Genomic DNA, 22,079 nt, shown 5'->3' with positions numbered 1-22,079 from the left:
GTTTCTACCACCTTTTTCCTTTCTTCTTCCTTCAGTCTATCTTTCATCATTCGAATCAGATTGTAAATTCTTTGGAGAGGTCTTTGACAGCTAACATAAGCGTAATCTACATTGAATATATGGTGAACATTTCTCGACGGGTCAGACAGTCGAAAAAACCTAAAATAAATACAAGTACATCTTACACACACGAAAAAATGTATTATATCGGAAGCTTTAATCAGTCTTTTATATTTGCTGAACACTGTGATCCCAATAATGGAGAATATCTCCCCCTCTTTTCTGTTTACTGGCAACATTTATATATTCTGTACAGTGCCATTCCGCTAACTGACAACATTTGTATACTCTCTGTATAGTGTCATTCCGTTAACTGACAACATTTTAATACTCTCTGTACAGTGTCATTCCGTTAACTGACAACATTTCAATACTCTCTGTATAGTGTCATTCCGTTAACTAACAACATTTCAATACTATCTGTATAGTGTCATTCCGTTAACTAACATTTCAATACTCTCTGTATAGTGTCATTCCGTTAACTGACAACATTTCAATCCTTTCTCTATAGTGTCGTCCCTTTAACTGACAACATTTTAATACTCTCTGTATAGTGTCATCCCGTTAACTGACAACATTTCAATACTCTCTGTATAGTGTCATTCCGTTAACTGACAACATTTCAATCCTTTCTCTATAGTGTCATCCCTTTAACTGACAACATTTTAATACTCTCTGTATAGTATCATCCCGTTAACTGACAACATTTTAATACTCTCTGTATAGTGTCATTCCGTTAACTAACAACATTTCAATCCTTTCTGGATAGTGTCATCCCGTTAACTGACATTTTAATACTCTCTGTATATTGTCATTCCGTTAACTGACAACATTGTGTTTCTTTCAGTTTACTGTCATTCCGTTTAATGATATTATCATATTGACAAGATTTTAAGAAATCTATGACGAAGACTAATGGTAACCCATTGTGATCGCCTTGTTATTCGGCGTCGTGCGTTGTAAACTGAAAACCCAAAAACTTATTTCAATGAAATTGAAAATCATATGGTCCCCACCCCCAGGAGATTGAAGGGCTGGACAAAAAGGGGGTAAAATTTATTAACATTTCAAAAACTGTGAATTTCATGACCCCAAGAATCCTCACATTTCCCCCTGGGGTGGGGTATATTTTTCTATAGTTTATACAGGAAAAATCATTTTTGAGCGTGATTTGTTTATTTTCTATTGGAAATAGTTCAAACTTATTTAATTGTTGTAAAGGATGACAGTTTGATGATAGACACATTTTGACACTGGTTGACACCAGGGGTATTTATGGCTAAGGCCAGAAGGGGGTAAAATTGACTCCAATTTCAGAAATCTTCTCAATATCCAGATATGATAGAATCTATTAGATATTCATCATGTTTAATATAGGAAACTTTAATTAGTCTTTTATCTTTACTGAACACTGTTATCTAAATAATTGAGAATATTTCCCCCCTATTTTCTGTTTCTGTTGACTGACTTCATTTGTATACTCTCTGTATAGTGTCCTCATGTTAAATGACAACATTTTCATACCGTCTGTTTACTGTCATCCCGTCAACTGACAATATTTCAATACTCTCTGTATGGTGTCATCCCGTGAAGTGACAACATTTTTATTCTTTCTGTATAATGTCATCCCGTCAACTGACAATATTTCAATACTTTCTGTATAGCGTCATCCCGTGAACTGACAACATTTTTATTCTTTCTGTATAGTGTCATCCCGTTAACTGACAACATTTCAATACTTTCTGTATAGTGTCACCCCGTCAACATTTTAATACTCTCTGTAAAGTGTCACTCCGTAAACTGACAACATTTCAATACTCTCTGTATAGTGTCATCCCGTTAACTGACAACATTTCAGTCCTTTCTGTATAGTGTCACCCCGTCAACATTTTAATACTCTCTGTAAAGTGTTATCCCGTTAACTGACATCATTTGTATACACTCTGTATAGTGTCCTCACATTAACTGACAACATTTTATCACTTTCTGTATAGCGTCATCCCGTTAACTGACAATATATTGCTATCTTCTGTATCCTATATTTATTTATTTTTTTGCGTATCTTGTATTGATAGCAAAGCTATATCTTCAGACACTTGCAGATGAAAAGCATTGGTTAAATTAAATTCGGACGTGCGCTTATTTAGTCTTTACTTATCTAACAGAGTGGTGTACAAATCCTTAATTTTAAGTTTCATTCCAAACGTCCCGTAATTTTCATGCGAGATAAACGTAACCACACGGAATGGTAGGCGTCCCCTAATTTCGTGGTACATTTAGATACTGAAGCCCATCGGAAATAGACACTGATGCAGTGAGGTTTATGTAAAACGCAGAGTAAATTGTCTCAAAGATTTAAGATACTTATTCAACCTTCTGGCTGGTGGTATTATGCAGATAGATGTTTGACTTCAAAGAAAGAAGGTTTCAAGATGTCAAGACAGTTCAGGGCCTACTCGTTCCTGAATGTGGAGAACTATTTCTGGTGATCTAAGCAAAACTTATAAGGAACTGTTTGTTGAATAAGAATTTTATCGACATCTCGATCCATTAAGACGATTTACAAGGAGTGTCTGGTTATTTCGAGTATAAAAGCGTGCTCAGACATTGAGATATAAAAAAGCTACGTGGAAAATGCCCGGATTTAAGGGCATGGTGTGCTTCTTTCATCAACAATGGTCGGTCTTGGTATTCGGTGTACTATCTTCAACGTGGGAAATGTGGAAAGCGTGGTGACGAATTTCCAACACACAGATGGATAGCAGTAGCAATTTTTAGCAGCATTGAGTTGTTAGGGGAAGGTACAAAGGTGTATATAACTCTGAATGGAAGTTTATGTGACCTTGGTCAACCAACCTTTCTAACTCCAGATCAACACTTACGAGACGGTGACACGTATAAAGGTGAAGATTAAGACCGGAAGTGGAAAGCTGACAGAACCATCCCAAATAAGCGGCATTTACTTTCCATCATGAGAACTTCATGTGGATAAGATGATCTGGTAAAACAATCAGTTATATGTGGAGCACGGCATATATCGACAGAAGAGGGAGGTTGGTGCTAAAATAAGTGAGGGGTGTAGAGGAGGTATGGTGAAGGTAGCAGGCATGGAGAAACAAGGGAGATAAATGAACTTACAGGGAATTCTGGGAAGACGTCTCACAAGGAGCAACATTTGGACGATAGAGGAGCACCGCGATTTCACTACAGTATGTGCTCATAAAGGTGCAATAAGTGTAGTCTGTGCCAGAGAAACACGAACCAGAAATTTTTCTTGTATTGGACAAGTTGCTCTGAAGGATTGACGATATACCTGTCGTCATGACAAAGTACTTTCATTCCTGGCAGAAAGACTGTTAAGTACTTTCAGATATCCTGGCATCGTCACGGGAGACAGTAAAAAGCTGATTGGTGACTTCGCGATTGGCAGAATGTTTTTTGATATTTGGTGAATTTTTACATTTGACACAAACGAACAGCCACAACACCAGACATCAGATACCATGTGTCTGGGTTAACTCAGACACCACGGGTATGGGTGAAATCAGACACCACGGGTCTGGGTTAAACCAGACACCATGGGTCTGGCTTAAATCAGACACCACAGGTCTTGGTTAGCATAATCATAATCATAACTTAGCATAATCATGCGTCTACAGCATCAAACACCAGAAAACTGGTCAACAACACGAAATATCCGAGAACTGGTCTTCAAAATCACCCACAAAAAATCTGGATCTACAAAACCAGACACCAGAAAAGTGAGGAAACAATAATATACCACATATAGCCGATACTATACCCACTGTCAACACACAATGACAAAACCTGATACAGCTGTACTGTTAACACACAATGGCACAACCTGATACAGCTGTACTGTTCTGTCAACACACAATGACACAACCTGATACAGCTGTACTGTTCTGTCAACACACAATGACACAACTTGATACAGCAGTACTGTCAACACACAATGACACAACCTGATACAGCTGTACTGTTCTGTCAACACACAATGACACAACTTGATACAGCAGTACTGTCAACACACAATGACACAACCTGATACAGCTGTACTGTTCTGTCAACACACAATGACACAACCTGATACAGCTGTACTGTTCTGTCAACACACAATGACACATTCTGATACAGCTGTACTGTTCTGTCAACACACAACGACACAACCTGATACAGCTGTACTGTTCTGTCAACACACAACGACACAACCTGATACAGCTTTACTGTTCTGTCAACACACAATGGCACAACCTGATACAGCTGTACTGTTCTGTCAACACACAATGACACAACCTGATAATACCATACTGTCAACACACAATGACACAACCTGATACAGCTGTTCTTTTCTGTCAACACACAATGACACATTCTGATAATACCATACTGTCAACACACAATGACACAACCTGATACAGCTGTGCTGTTAACACACAAGCCACAACCTGATACAGCTGTTCTGTTCTGTCAACACACAATGACACATTCTGATACAGCTGTACTGTTCTGTCAACACACAATGACACAACCTGATACAGCTGTACTGTTCTGTCAACACACAATGACACAACCTGATACAGCTGTACTGTTCTGTCAACACACATTGGCACAACCTGATACAGCTGTACTGTTCTGTCAACACACAATGGCACAACCTGATACAGCAGTACTGTCAACACACAATGACACAACCTGATACAGCTGTACTGTTCTGTCAACACACAATGACACAGCCTGATACAGCTGTACTGTTCTGTCAACACACAATGGCACAACCTGATACAGCTGTACTGTTCTATCAACACACATTGACACAACCTGATACAGCTGTACTGTTCTGTTAACACACAATGACACAACCCGATACAGCTGTACTGTTCTGTCAACACACAATGACACATTCTGATACAGCTGTACTGTTCTGTCAACACACAATGACACATTCTGATACAGCTTTACTGTTCTGTCAACACACAATGACACAACCTGATGCAGCTGTACTGTTCTGTCAACACACAATGACACATTCTGATACAGCTGTACTGTTCTGTCAACACACAACGACACAACCTGATACAGCTGTACTGTTCTGTCAACACACAACGACACAACCTGATACAGCTTTACTGTTCTGTCAACACACAATGGCACAACCTGATACAGCTGTACTGTTCTGTCAACACACAATGACACAACCTGATACAGCTGTACTGTTCTGTCAACACACAATGACACAACCCGATACAGCTTTACTGTTCTGTCAACACACAATGACACATTCTGATAATATACCATACTGTCAACACACAATGACACAATCTGATACAGCTGTACTGTTCTGTCAACACACAATGACACAACCCGATACAGCTGTACTGTTCTGTCAACACACAATGACACAACCCGATACAGCTGTACTGTTCTGTCAACACACAATGACACAACCCGATACAGCTGTACTGTTCTGTCAACACACAATGACACAACCTGATACAGCTGTACTGTTCTGTCAACACACAATGACACAACCTGATACAGCTGTACTGTTCTGTCAACACACAATGACACAACCTGATACAGCTGTACTGTTCTGTCAACACACAATGACACAACCTGATACAGCTGTGCTGTTATGTCAACACACAATGACACAGCCTGATACAGCTGTACTGTTCTGTCAACACACAAAGCCACAACCTGATACAGCTGTTCTTTTCTGTCAACACACAATGACACATTCTGATAATACCATACTGTCAACACACAATGACACAACCTGATACAGCTGTGCTGTTATGTCAACACACAAGCCACAAGCTGATACAGCTGTACTGTTCTGTCAACACACAATGACACAACCTGATACAACTGTACTGTCAACACACAATGACACAACCTGATACAGCTGTACTGTTCTGTCAACACACAATGACACAACCTGATACAGCTTTACTGTTCTGTCAACACACAATGACACATTCTGATAATACCATACTGTCAACACACAATGACACAACCTGATACAGCTGTACTGTTCTGTCAACACACAATGACACATTCTGATAATACCATACTGTCAACACACAATGACACATTCTGATACAGCTGTACTGTTCTGTCAACACACAATGACACAACCTGATACAACTGTACTGTCAACACACAATGACACAACCTGATACAGCTGTACTGTTCTGTCAACACACAATGACACAACCTGATACAGCTGTACTGTTCTGTCAACACACAATGACACAACCTGATACAGCTGTGTTGTTCTGTCAACACACAAGCCACAACCTGATACAGCTGTACTGTTCTGTCAACACACAATGACACATTCTGATACAGCTGTACTGTTATGTCAACACACAAGCCACAACCTGATACAGCTGTACTGTTCTGTCAACACACAATGACACATTCTGATACAGCTGTACTGTTCTGTCAACACACAATGACACAACCTGATACAACTGTACTGTCAACACACAATGACACAACCTGATACAGCTTTACTGTTCTGTCAACACACAATGACACATTCTGATAATACCATACTGTCAACACACAATGACACAACCTGATACAGCTGTACTGTTCTGTCAACACACAATGACACATTCTGATAATACCATACTGTCAACACACAATGACACATTCTGATACAGCTGTACTGTACTTTCAACACACAATGACACAACCTGATACAGCTGTACTGTTCTGTCAACACACAATGACACAACCTGATACAGCTGTACTGTTCTGTCAACACACAATGACACAACCTGATACAGGTTTACTGTTCTGTCAACACACAATGACACATTCTGATAATACCATACTGTCAACACACAATGACACAACCTGATACAGCTCTACTGTTCTGTCAACACACAATGACACATTCTGATAATACCATACTGTCAACACACAATGACACAAGCTAATACAGCTTTACTGTTCTGTCAACACACAATGACACATTCTGATAATACCATACTGTCAACAACAATGACACAACCTGATACAGCTGTGCTGTTCTGTCAACACACAAAGCCACAACCTGATACAGCTGTTCTGTTCTGTCAACACACAATGACACATTCTGATAATATACCATACTGTCAACACACAATGACACAATCTGATACAGCTGTACTGTTCTGTCAACACACAATGACACAACCTGATACAGCTGTACTGTTCTGTCAACACACAATGACACATTCTGATAATATACCATACTGTCAACACACAATGACACAACCCGATACAGCTTTACTGTTCTGTCAACACACAATGACACAACCCGATACAGCTTTACTGTTCTGTCAACACACAATGACACATTCTGATAATATACCATACTGTCAACACACAATGACACAACCCGATACAGCTTTACTGTTCTGTCAACACACAATGACACAACCCAATACAGCTGTAATGTTCTGTCAACACACAATGACACAACCCGATACAGCTGTACTGTTCTGTCAACACACAATGACACAACCTGATACAGCTGTACTGTTCTGTCAACACACAATGACACAACCTGATACAGCTGTACTGTTCTGTCAACACACAATGACACAACCTGATACAGCTGTGCTGTTATGTCAACACACAATGACACAGCCTGATACAGCTGTACTGTTCTGTCAACACACAAAGCCACAACCTGATACAGCTGTTCTTTTCTGTCAACACACAATGACACATTCTGATAATACCATACTGTCAACACACAATGACACAACCTGATACAGCTGTGCTGTTATGTCAACACACAAGCCACAACCTGATACAGCTGTACTGTTCTGTCAACACACAATGACACAACCTGATACAACTGTTCTGTCAACACACAATGACACAACCTGATACAGCTTTACTGTTCTGTCAACACACAATGACACATTCTGATAATACCATACTGTCAACACACAATGACACAACCTGATACAGCTGTACTGTTCTGTCAACACACAATGACACATTCTGATAATACCATACTGTCAACACACAATGACACATTCTGATACAGCTGTACTGTTCTGTCAACACACAATGACACATTCTGATAATACCATACTGTCAACACACAATGACACAACCTGATACAGCTGTGCTGTTATGTCAACACACAAGCCACAACGTGATACAGCTGTACTGTTCTGTCAACACACAATGACACATTCTGATACAGCTGTACTGTTCTGTCAACACACAATGACACAACCTGATACAACTGTACTGTCAACACACAATGACACAACCTGATACAGCTGTACTGTTCTGTCAACACACAATGACACAACCTGATACAGCTTTACTGTTCTGTCAACACACAATGACACATTCTGATAATACCATACTGTCAACACACAATGACACAACCTGATACAGCTGTACTGTTCTGTCAACACACAATGACACATTCTGATAATACCATACTGTCAACACACAATGACACATTCTGATACAGCTGTACTGTTCTGTCAACACACAATGACACAACCTGATACAACTGTACTGTCAACACACAATGACACAACCTGATACAGCTGTACTGTTCTGTCAACACACAATGACACAACCTGATACAGGTTTACTGTTCTGTCAACACACAATGACACAACCTGATACAGCTGTGTTGTTCTGTCAACACACAATGACACAGCCTGATACAGCTGTACTGTTCTGTCAACACACAAAGCCACAACCTGATACAGCTGTTCTTTTCTGTGAACACACAATGACACATTCTGATAATACCATACTGTCAACACACAATGACACAACCTGATACAGCTGTGCTGTTATGTCAACACACAAGCCACAACGTGATACAGCTGTACTGTTCTGTCAACACACAATGACACATTCTGATACAGCTGTACTGTTCTGTCAACACACAATGACACAACCTGATACAACTGTACTGTCAACACACAATGACACAACCTGATACAGCTGTACTGTTCTGTCAACACACAATGACACAACCTGATACAGCTTTACTGTTCTGTCAACACACAATGACACATTCTGATAATACCATACTGTCAACACACAATGACACAACCTGATACAGCTGTTCTGTTCTGTCAACACACAATGACACATTCTGATAATACCATACTGTCAACACACAATGACACATTCTGATACAGCTGTACTGTTCTTTCAACACACAATGACACAACCTGATACAGCTGTACTGTTCTGTCAACACACAATGACACAACCGGATACAACTGTTCTGTCAACACACAATGACACAACCTGATACAGCTTTACTGTTCTGTCAACACACAATGACACATTCTGATAATACCATACTGTCAACACACAATGACACAACCTGATACAGCTGTACTGTTCTGTCAACACACAATGACACATTCTGATAATACCATACTGTCAACACACAATGACACATTCTGATACAACTGTACTGTCAACACACAATGACACAACCTGATACAGCTGTACTGTTCTGTCAACACACAATGACACAACCTGATACAGCTGTGTTGTTCTGTCAACACACAATGACACAGCCTGATACAGCTGTACTGTTCTGTCAACACACAAAGCCACAACCTGATACAGCTGTTCTTTTCTGTGAACACACAATGACACATTCTGATAATACCATACTGTCAACACACAATGACACAACCTGATACAGCTGTGCTGTTATGTCAACACACAAGCCACAACGTGATACAGCTGTACTGTTCTGTCAACACACAATGACACATTCTGATACAGCTGTACTGTTCTGTCAACACACAATGACACAACCTGATACAACTGTACTGTCAACACACAATGACACAACCTGATACAGCTGTACTGTTCTGTCAACACACAATGACACAACCTGATACAGCTTTACTGTTCTGTCAACACACAATGACACATTCTGATAATACCATACTGTCAACACACAATGACACAACCTGATACAGCTGTTCTGTTCTGTCAACACACAATGACACATTCTGATAATACCATACTGTCAACACACAATGACACATTCTGATACAGCTGTACTGTTCTTTCAACACACAATGACACAACCTGATACAGCTGTACTGTTCTGTCAACACACAATGACACAACCGGATACAACTGTTCTGTCAACACACAATGACACAACCTGATACAGCTTTACTGTTCTGTCAACACACAATGACACATTCTGATAATACCATACTGTCAACACACAATGACACAACCTGATACAGCTGTACTGTTCTGTCAACACACAATGACACATTCTGATAATACCATACTGTCAACACACAATGACACATTCTGATACAACTGTACTGTCAACACACAATGACACAACCTGATACAGCTGTACTGTTCTGTCAACACACAATGACACAACCTGATACAGGTTTACTGTTCTGTCAACACACAATGACACAACCTGATACAGCTGTGTTGTTCTGTCAACACACAATGACACAGCCTGATACAGCTGTACTGTTCTGTCAACACACAAAGCCACAACCTGATACAGCTGTTCTTTTCTGTCAACACACAATGACACATTCTGATAATACCATACTGTCAACACACAATGACACAACCTGATACAGCTGTGCTGTTATGTCAACACACAAGCCACAACGTGATACAGCTGTACTGTTCTGTCAACACACAATGACACATTCTGATACAGCTGTACTGTTCTGTCAACACACAATGACACAACCTGATACAACTGTACTGTCAACACACAATGACACAACCTGATACAGCTGTACTGTTCTGTCAACACACAATGACACAACCTGATACAGGTTTACTGTTCTGTCAACACACAATGACACATTCTGATAATACCATACTGTCAACACACAATGACACAACCTGATACAGCTGTACTGTTCTGTCAACACACAATGACACATTCTGATAATACCATACTGTCAACACACAATGACACATTCTGATACAGCTGTACTGTTCTTTCAACACACAATGACACAACCTGATACAGCTGTACTGTTCTGTCAACACACAATGACACAACCTGATACAGCTGTACTGTTCTGTCAACACACAATGACACAACCTGATACAGGTTTACTGTTCTGTCAACACACAATGACACATTCTGATAATACCATACTGTCAACACACAATGACACAACCTGATACAGCTCTACTGTTCCGTCAACACACAATGACACATTCTGATAATACCATACTGTCAACACACAATGACACAAGCTGATACAGCTGTACTGTTCTGTCAACACACAATGACACATTCTGATAATACCATACTGTCAACACACAATGACACAAGCTGATACAGCTGTACTGTTCTGTCAACATACAATGACACATTCTGATAATACCATACTGTCAACACACAATGACACAAGCTGATACAGCTGTACTGTTCTGTCAACACACAATGACACAACCTGACACAGCTGTTCTGTTCTGTCAACACGATATGACACGTGTACATCCTGAACCGAGGGGGACATATATTGAAGATAAGTTTTACCCGTGTTGTTGTGCTGTTGTTCTACCTGTAATTTGTCTCTACATTTATTTGAAAGTTAAAATTAAAGTAGAATCAAACAACACCATTATTATACGGGATCAGCTGGATACATGACTGTATATCTAATCATCGTTTCTTTGGGTTCACTGAGAACATATTATCAGGTAGGCAAACCTACCTACATAGAGTGATATAAGTATAATGTGCGGTTTGTTAAATTCTCACATCAGTTTTACGACAAGTTGATTTTCTTTCTATATTTGTTTGTGGTCCAGTAAAAACGTATGGGGAAGAAGATGATGAATGAGGATTATTGTACACATAAGTATCAACCTTTTGCTAGCTCCATTTTTATCTTTTAGTCCTATACAACATTTCATTTTGTTTAATTCAAACAGTAACAAAGCGATAGAAGTAGGGACGTATCTATAAAGACCCACCTTATCTTATAGATATGAAGATGATTCTTTTTCACGAATGAGTAATCTCCTTTCGAGCGAAAAAGAAAGATCAAAGCTTCGCACCGTCATTATTACATTCATCGCGTCATTAAAGTAGCTCACTTCCGGTATGTGATAAATGGGTGCGTTCGTATATAGTCATGTGATTTTTGTAATATAATTGTCCACACATTTAGGTAATTTTTAGGTTCATGTAATGAAAGAAATCAGATACCATATGAATTAATTTAGGTAACATCTGCTAAACACTCCATTCGTCGGGTGTGAACAGTTGGGAAACATTAATTGAATAGTTAAGTTGACGCGTAAAGTACTATGATCAGAGGTTGGCGGTCTAGCGCGTGCGTTATTAGATCTATTTCCACACACACACGAGACAGATAGACCTGTGTGTACGCTCTATATATCTTGAACACATGTTGCACACTCACTTAAATTTTGAGTGTGTTCCTCTTCATTATAATCACAACCCTTCACATGGAACACGACTTTTAAATGAATATTAGTTTGATTACGCGCCTAGCATAAGCTCTTATTCACCATGGAACAATTGAAATGCATTACAAAAGTCTGTCTCGATTAATTAATTCATTTGTGTATTTTATTTATTCAGTAGTAAAAGATGGGATTCTATTACCAGTATATAACGTCATATCAACAGCACAGTTGCCACCGTCAAGATTTTGAAGAATCTCAAAGAATCTTATTCTTTTGGTGTCAGACCACTTCACAATTATATATATAGAACAGTTACTGATTGCAACGAAATGTATGACGTCATCAACTTCTGTTTACCTTATTCTGACGTCAGATCGTAACAGCTAATATAAATACTTGTAATGCTAGACCTTTCCGTTTCACTACTCCTAGTGCTAATTGTTATGAGGTTTTCTGTCTGTATTACGTTGATGCACCATTAGAAAGAAATGTGACATGCTCTGTCACCACACGAAAACTTTCAGATGGAATGAAAAAAATTTCCGACAAATTGAAGACCGCAATTTGTGTAATTAAATATCTAGACACGAACTCTGAGACAAGGACAATTTACAAAAAAATGGCAAAATATTGCAAACAGTATTTATATCACCAGCTTCAGCAGCTTGAAATAGACATAGGAAGGGAGGTAACTTCAATTTCACTGGTTGCTATGGCATCGTATCAGATGAATCTGTGAGTACAATTCAACAGAATACACAATTGTATTTTGACAGATGAACAATCTTAACAATATTCAGTGGAAACATGTTTTAATATTAATTAAAAAAATAACTCAGGTTGGTTTTAATGATTAATCTGGAGATCCAAATATCTAAAGATAATTAAAAAAAAAAATTCAACATGAACTTCTTTATCTTCATAGAAACAATCCTTGTCGGCGTGTCTTCTACCGGTCTTTTAACTTGCTCAATAAGATTTGATATTAACAGATGTGCTCAACATGTAAACCACAGACAATGTTCAACCACGTGTCCAAGACGCCGTTTGTAATGGACCAATCAGAAAGAGAATTCAGACACACAAGAAAACCACATCATTACCGAAGCTTCGGCACTAAATTAACATTCTATCATATATGCAATATCAATATATATATTTCATGTAACCTAGGTCAGATAGCAATAATTTTGATTCGATGTCGTTATGCTGATGACCTCGGTCTCAGTAATATTGACAGGAAGTCGTTATACTGTTGATCTCGGTCTCAGTAATATTGACAGGAAGTCGTTATACTGATGATCTCGGCCTCAGTAATATTGACCGGACGTCGTTATACTGGTGATCTCGACCTCAGTAATATTGACAGGAAGTCGTTATACTGATGATCTCGGTCTCAGTAATATTGACTCGATGTCGTTATACTGGTGATCTCTGTCTCAGTAACATTGACTGGATCTCGTAATACTGGTGATCTCGGTCTCAGTAATACTGACTGGAGGTCGTAATACTGACGACCTCGGTCTCAGTAATATTGACTCGATGTCGTTATACTGGTGATCTCTGTCTCGTTAATACTGAGTGGACTTTGTAATACTGGTGATCTCGGTCTCAGTAATATTGACTGCACGTCGTAATACTGGTGATCTCGGTCTCAGTAATATTGACTGCACGTCGTAATACTGGTGATCTCGGTCTCAGTAATATTGACTGCACGTCGTAATACTGGTGATCTCGGTCTCAGTAATATTGACTCGATGTCTTTATACTGGTAATCTCGGCCTCAGTAATATTGATTGGACGTCGTTATACTGTTGATCTCGGTCTCAGTAATATTGACTGCACGTCGTAATACTGACGACCTCGGTCTCAGTAATATTGACTCGATTTCGTAATACTGGTGATTTCGGTCTCAGTAATATTGACTCGATGTCGTAATACTGGTGATCTCGGTCTCAGTAATATTGACTGAATGTCGTAATGCTGGTGATCCCGGTCTTAGTAATATTGTCGGGACGTCGTTATACTGGTGATCTCGGTCTCAGCAATATTGACTGGATGTCGTTATACTGGTGATCCCTGTCCCAGTAATATTGACAAGAGGTCGTCATACTGGTGATCTCGGTCTCAGTAATATTGACTCGATGTCGTTATACTGGTGGTCTCGGGCTAAGTAATATTAACTCGATGTCGTTATACTGACGACCTCGGTCTCAGTAACATTTTCTTGCCGCTTGTATTTTGAATCTTTTACATAAACAATACTTCAGCGGTTGTCTCCCCTCTTACACGTGAATGATACATGTTACAGGGAAGAGTTCAGTCAGGACACTTGAAGAAATTTTGCCTTTTTTTAACCACAAAAATATGGATGAAATGCCGAATAAGCATTGTGATTTAGCAATAGATAGACTTAAGTCATTGTTAGTTTAAATTGGAGAACATTTAGTTGTTTTGGGTTGTCTCTCCTTAAATATTGATCGATGTCAATATTTAAGAAATAATTTGCCCTTTATCGTTTGCTAGTGTGTGAACTGCCTTTTTCAGATAATTTAAAAGTTTTGTTTTAAGGTAATAGCGACATTTTTACTCAATATAAATGATAAGATGGACGCAATACCAGCCTTCTATATACAGATGGTACATGTTCATAAAAATGGGACTTTGTAACTTGATGTGGATATTTTGAGATATGCGGTTCGATCTCTACCCGAGTGGTTTGTGTTTCCGGGTACTGGGCACAGATCATTCTGTATTGTTGTGGTTGTGTTATTGGGATAGCAATACAACGACAGTGTATTCTGACCACTTACATAAACAGGTTTACAAACGATGTCAACCCTCAATGCCAGAAAGACATCTCGCTGCATTTTCGTAACCAGGTATAGCTACACGATGAAACGGGGTAGGTATGTGATATAGGCCAACATCGATCAAAGGTCAGAGGTCATTCTCCTGGCGTCAGTAGTATGGAACCGACGTATAGTTCGAAATGAGTGAATTTACGAGTTTCACACAAACTAATGAAAAGTGTACGGGTTAAGAAGAGTCAGTATGTTGCTCAGCAATTAAGAAATGACAGTATCATATTAAACAATATTACTTTGTTTTCATGTTTTATATCGTCTCCACGTCAATGTATTATTGCAGTCTGTCGAGTCACTAGTGGAACTAAAATAGCAGCTCTCTTGTTTCATTTTCTGATAATTCATGTAACTGCGGGATTCATCAATACATTTAAACCATGTACCGTTCAGTTGACCACGAAAGACCAATAATTGATGAATAGGCAATGTATTTATGTGAACACCGACCAGACACACCTAGTTACTAGGAGTACTTCAGATAACTAACGTGAAATGTAGGCCGTCACTAGGCTGTTTGACGTCAAATATCCAACAGCCGATATTTGTACATGTAATATTAAATTTCAGATATTACAACTTCAGGTATATCAAATGTATTAAGATCAATAAGTCAAAATGGAGAATGACCTTCCCAGATATGTAGTTTGCTATTTTTAGAGTCATCGATAATTGAAATTCTGTGCTTTAGATAATTACTTTTCAAAAATACATGTGGCGCTTTTATTGCGCCACCAATTTCAGATGACTGTGTCTTAAAATAAATCTCTATAAACAATTGCTGAGTGTTTTGGTACTTTTCAATATAGATTTTAATCTTTAGTCTGGAAAGTAAAAGTTATGTATGCTTGGAACACGTTTTGTTTACAAGTTTGATACGAACGAGTCACGGTATTAAACTATCTCATGTTTTATATATATTTCTTTACAAATAAGGCTTCCACAATTTTAACACAACAATGTGACAATGTGTCATTTGCTTTTAAGTCAATTTCGACAAATATCAGAATCTCCATTCAGATTCCAACTCTAAACCATAACGAAAGTAGCCGGCAAGATGTGATCGTGCTCTTAAAACAACACATACTGATTTCTTGATATCGTCTGACTCTATCCTCTAGATCTCCTCTGACACTGTCCTCTAGATCTCGTCTGACACTGTCCTCTGGATCTCGTCGGACACTGTCCTCTAGATCTCGTCTGACTCTGTCCTCTAGATCTCGTCTGACACTGTCCTCTAAATCTCGTCTGACAATGTCCTCTAGATCTCGTCTCACACTGTCGTCTAGATCTCGTCTGACACTGTCGTCTAGATATCATCTGACACTGTCGTCTAGATCTCGTCAGACACTGTCCTCTAAATCTCGTCTGACAATGTCCTCTAGATCTCGTCTGACACTGTCCTCTAGATCTCGTCTGACTCCGTCCTCTAGATCTCGTCTGACTCCGTCCTCTAGATCTCGTCTGACAATGTCCTCTAGATCTCATCTGACACTGTCCTCTAGATCTCGTCTGACACTATCCTCTAAATCTCGTCTGACAATGTCCTCTAGATCTTGTCTGACACTGTCCTCTAGATCTCGCCGGACACTGTCTTCTAGATCTCGTCTGACTCTGTCCTCTAGATCTCGTCTGACACTGTCCTCTAGATCTCGTCTGACTCTGTCCTCTAGATATCATCTGACTCTGTCGTCTAGATCTCGTCAGACACTGTCGTCTAGATCTCGTCAGACACTGTCCTCTAGATCTCGTCTGACACTGTCCTCTAGATCTCGTTTGACTCCGTCCTCTAGATCTCGTCTGACTCCGTCCTCTAAATCTCGTCTGACACTGTCCTCTAAATCTCCTCTGACGCTGTCCTCTAGATCCTTGCTTTCTGCTGAAGTCCGATCCCGAGGATACCATATAGATATATGATTTTACATGAGCTCGACTTGATTTGTGATTTTTGAAACGAATCTAAAAAATAGCCATTGAAACAAACCTTTGTTGTATCTAAATATCTAATGGACATGAAATCAGCATCGCGTTCATCACATGATTTATCGATCTGATAAATCTTGTCGAATATCGACATTTTCACGTCAAACTTGAGGTCATTTTGGCTCCACAACTATGGTGTCCAAATGTACTGAACATCAGGTACATTTATAATGAGATAAGAACAGAAAACAACATTGTCACGTTTTGTTTCCATCTGGTGCAAACAAATAAACACAAAAACAAGTAAACCGGGAGACATTTAATGTCGGAGAGTTTCTACTAAAATGTTTAAAATAGGAATAATTTTGTTAATTGTTAACATACAAATGGCAATTTTTGGACAGGAAGATATTAAGCGCTAGCTCTGCTTGGGAGAGTTTTTATACGTAATAATAGGCGAGGCACATGACAGAGACAAAATACAAAGAATAAAGATCAAGGCGGGTTGGTTGGCTGTGTACTTATATAGAACCAGCTTGTCGGGTCATTCCATACCGAAAGTAACTCAGACGAAATTTTTGTTTTTAATATTGATTTTTTTTATATCTTTATCAGAATAATTGAAATACATTTCAGGAGGGGTGATAATGATGGAATTCTCTTGACAGTAAAGTCAGGATTTGGTAATACTTCTATATTCATTACCCTGTCAGTCGATATTCTCCCACCCTCTCCCCTCCCCATTTTATCCCCAAATTCATAAAACCATTACGTAAAAGAAACTATTGGAGGCATTGCAACATCTAAAAATAGTTTCCCACTTTTTTCCACGGAAGTCAAATTTGTATTTTGAAGCTGAGATATCTCGAAATTCAAATATAAAAATGAAAATACTTGCATTTCATTTGAAATTTTAAAAGATTGACTTACCAGCGTAAGTATAAATTAGTGTAAAATGGTAGAAATTAATTCGGGTTTGTAGGATTGATACTCTAGTATAGTAGATATGTAAAGTACACACAACCTTCCCAACATCGATCTTAGTAATCATTAGATATCCGTGACACCGGATATAGGTACCACACAAGCGACATTTTACAAAAGGTGGACACCATATTGGCGAGTGTTTCCATACTGATAAACCATAGTTTAGTCGGAGACTAATATTAGGATGGATTTTGTATATAAACATTACTTCAGGGAATCAATGGCTGGCCATCGTATTGTACGTTTGTGCCGGTATTAGAAGATATGTCTATGCTCCTGAACACGTGCCCAGATCTTACTGTGGTTAAAACCAATACTTTTTATACGAGAGTCTTAACAGAACAATCTATGAAACCTCACCTCATACATAGTGTCTGCCTTATGATAATTGCCGTTTGCCCTGTTCCAGTATCCGTTGTCTTGAGCATCCTGTGATAAAGGACATGAACAAATGTTGCTTGTATTCAATAATATGCGTTAGACGCATCACAAGTCACTCTAATATTCTATTTTGTAATACACGAGATGAAAAATTGATACAACGCATGCGCACTGTTGTCTGTCATACATACTGTGACACGTGTTATGACATCAAACAGAATAAATTATGCCAAAAATATTCAAATCTATATGATATGATTAATTGCATTTCTAAAATATACAATTTGTAACTACTCCTAATAAGGCACGGTTGATATGGTAGCAATGACGTTTTTCGACACAATTATGACATCATCAATCTAAACTGACGTATAATGCAATGACGTCTGCCTACAAGTATGATATGAAAGAACTTGATTTCTGTGTTATTTAATGGCGAAATGCAAATTTGACAATATATCCTGATTTTTGTGTTAATCTTGGTTTTCCGTGGATGTTTTAAAATTTTAAAATGTTTCCAAATTCTCCCCTCATCCCCTTCACAATTTGAGTGTTGGATCACTGACATGATCTTGAATTTCCCATATATTAGCGATGGTAGAATTATACATTTGATAAATGCTTCTAGGGATACGACTATGGAAATATGATTCTCTGTACTTTCCTCGTATTTTACGTCAATTCATATCGTGAACTTCAGAACAATGCAGTGTATTTACAGATATTACGTTTGCTTCAATGGATGTTGCCATACCAACCAGTAAGTGTGATTATAAAGCCAGCTTCGCGGCACATCCAATCCCTACCCCTACAAAACTCTATATAAACATTATATTTACATATACCATCAAAACAATGTATCACAGAGTACCGGTCTAATAATAATAATAATGATAATCAAATTACGATTATTCAAATAGTAGTCATTGCATACAAGTACATCATTGTATGTTTAGGGATAACGTGCACGTGTCCCTCACTACGTCATAAGCGGAATCCGTAACTAAGATAGGACCTTCCGCTGTATGCAAAAACTGATGGTTAAAACCACTATGTGTTTAAAATATCCATTGGCGTATACAATACGTCCATACGTTTGCAGGCACAGTTTTTTCAATGATACCTGGTTAAAATATCAATCATCGCACTGTCTATCTATCGTCACATAGTTTTTTTATTGCCAAAGTTTAAGAACATCTCATAAACACCTGTAGATGTCTTTCGCACTTTCGCACGTTTCACATAAAACGTCACAACACCAAATAAATCTGCATTTGCAATTCTCCCTAACGTGGACTGTCTCTTTCTCGTAGCCCCTGTTGCAGCACAAGAGGTCACATCCACCAACGCCCATGGAATTCGGATCACACTGCCTACCGCGCGTGCCCAACGAACCCTGTTTCCGGTTCCGCTTACAGAAATTTGGAGAGTTCTCAGAATAGATAAGGTCTAGATGGCTTTGTGGCTTTATGGTGTCCTCCACTGGTTGAACACCCTTGCCATCGTTCGTTCCCATTACCTTTATCGCTCCGTCGAATTTCTCCTTTAACGATAGACCGACTTGACGAAATATCGGCATTTTCAGCCAACATGTTTTCAACGTACAGGATCCAGAGAGGCCGTGACATTTACACTCCGAGCGCATGTCCCCTTTAACCGCCTGTTAAATGAAACATAACAATTTCATTTAGAAACTATCAATATTTACATGATCAAATTTCACAATTTCACAACATTAACTTAGATGTACATTGCAGACAAGGTTTATTCGTTCAAAACGTTTACCGTTATGCTAGTCTTGAAGTGGCTATTAGACCTTGGCTATATATCATCATATTGGGATAATTTGGAAATTATATCTCGCAAGCGGGCGACATACGTGTGGCCCAAAAGTACGATATGATACAAACTTAGCAACCACCACTGTTACCTAGGTTCTTACTGACCTCACACATCCTCCCAACCACCACAGTTACCTAGGGTCTTACTGACCTCATACATCCTCCCAACCATCACTGTTACCTAGGTTATTACTGACCTCACACATCCTCCCAAGCACCCCTTTTACCTAGGTTATAACTTGACTCACACATCCTCCCAATCATCACTGATATCTAGATTCTTACTGACCTCACATCCTCCCAACCATCACTGTTACCTAGGTTCTTACTGACCTCATACATCCTCCCAGCCATCACTGTTACCTAGGTTCTTACTGACCTCATACATCCTTCCAACCACCACTGTTACCTAGGCTCTTACTGACCTCACACATCCTCCCAACCATCACTGTTACCTAGGTTCTTACTGACCTCACACATCCTCCCAACCATCACTGTTACCTAGGTTCTTACTGACCTCACATCCTCCCAACCACCGCTGTTACCTAGGTTCTTACTGACCTAGGTTCTTACTGACCTCACACATCCTCCCAGCCATCACTGTTACCTAGGTTCTTACTGACCTCATACATCCTCCCAGCCATCACTGTTACCTAGGTTCTTACTGACCTCACACATCCTCTTCACCACCACTGTTACCTAGGTTTATACTGACCTCATACATCCTCCCAGCCATCACTGTTACCAAGGTTCTTACTGACCTCATACATCCTCCCAACCATCACTGTTACCTAGGTTCTTACTGACCTCACACATCCTCCCAATCACCACCCATACCTAGGTTCTTACTGACCTCACACATCCTCCCAACCACCACGGATACCTAGGTTCTTACTGACCTCACACATCCTCCCCACCACCACTGTTACCCAGGTTCTTACTGACCTCATACATCCTCCCAATCATCACTGTTACCTAGGTTCTTACTGACCTCACACATCCTCTAAACCATCACTGTTACCTAGGTTCTTACTGGCCTCACACATCCTCTCTACCATCACTGTTACCTAGGTTCTTACTGACCTCACACATCCTCCCAACCACCACTGTTACCTAGGTTATTACTGACCTCACACATCCTCCCAGCCACCACTGTTACCTAGGTTCTTACTGACCTCACACATCCTCTCCACCACCACTGTTACCTAGGTTCTTACTGACCTCACACATCCTCCCAACCACCACTGTTACCTAGGTTATTACTGACCTCATACATCCTCCCAGCCACCACTGTTACCTAGGTTATTACTGACCTCACACATCCTCCCAGCCACCACTGTTACCTAGGTTCTTACTGACCTCACACATCCTCTCCACCACCACTGTTACCTAGGTTCTTACTGACCTCATACATCCTCCCAGCCATCACTGTTACCTAGGTTCTTACTGACCTCACACATCCTCTCCACCACCACTGTTACCTAGGTTTATACTGACCTCACACATCCTCCCAACCATCACTGTTACCAAGGTTCCTACTGACCTCACA

At 39.4% G+C, this 22,079-nt stretch overlaps 1 protein-coding gene across 1 annotated transcript in view; it reads right to left on the bottom strand.

The window, feature by feature from the left end:
- Positions 1–19,887: 19,887 nt before the first annotated feature.
- LOC132554030 (protein Wnt-6-like) overlaps positions 19,888–22,079 on the bottom strand; it is a 31,646-nt gene continuing 29,454 nt past the window's right edge. The window contains exon 4 of the mRNA XM_060218328.1: positions 19,888–20,349. Coding sequence (XP_060074311.1) covers positions 19,888–20,349 — 462 coding nt within the window. The remainder of the gene's footprint in view (positions 20,350–22,079) is intronic.

Source organism: Ylistrum balloti, unplaced genomic scaffold (assembly GCF_031769215.1).
Source record: "Ylistrum balloti isolate Yb309-2 unplaced genomic scaffold, AGI_CSIRO_Ybal_v1 Utg370370, whole genome shotgun sequence".
NCBI lineage: Eukaryota > Metazoa > Mollusca > Bivalvia > Pectinida > Pectinidae > Ylistrum > Ylistrum balloti.
Note: the sequence above shows the minus strand (reverse complement) of the source record. Positions and strands in the feature narration are given on the sequence as shown.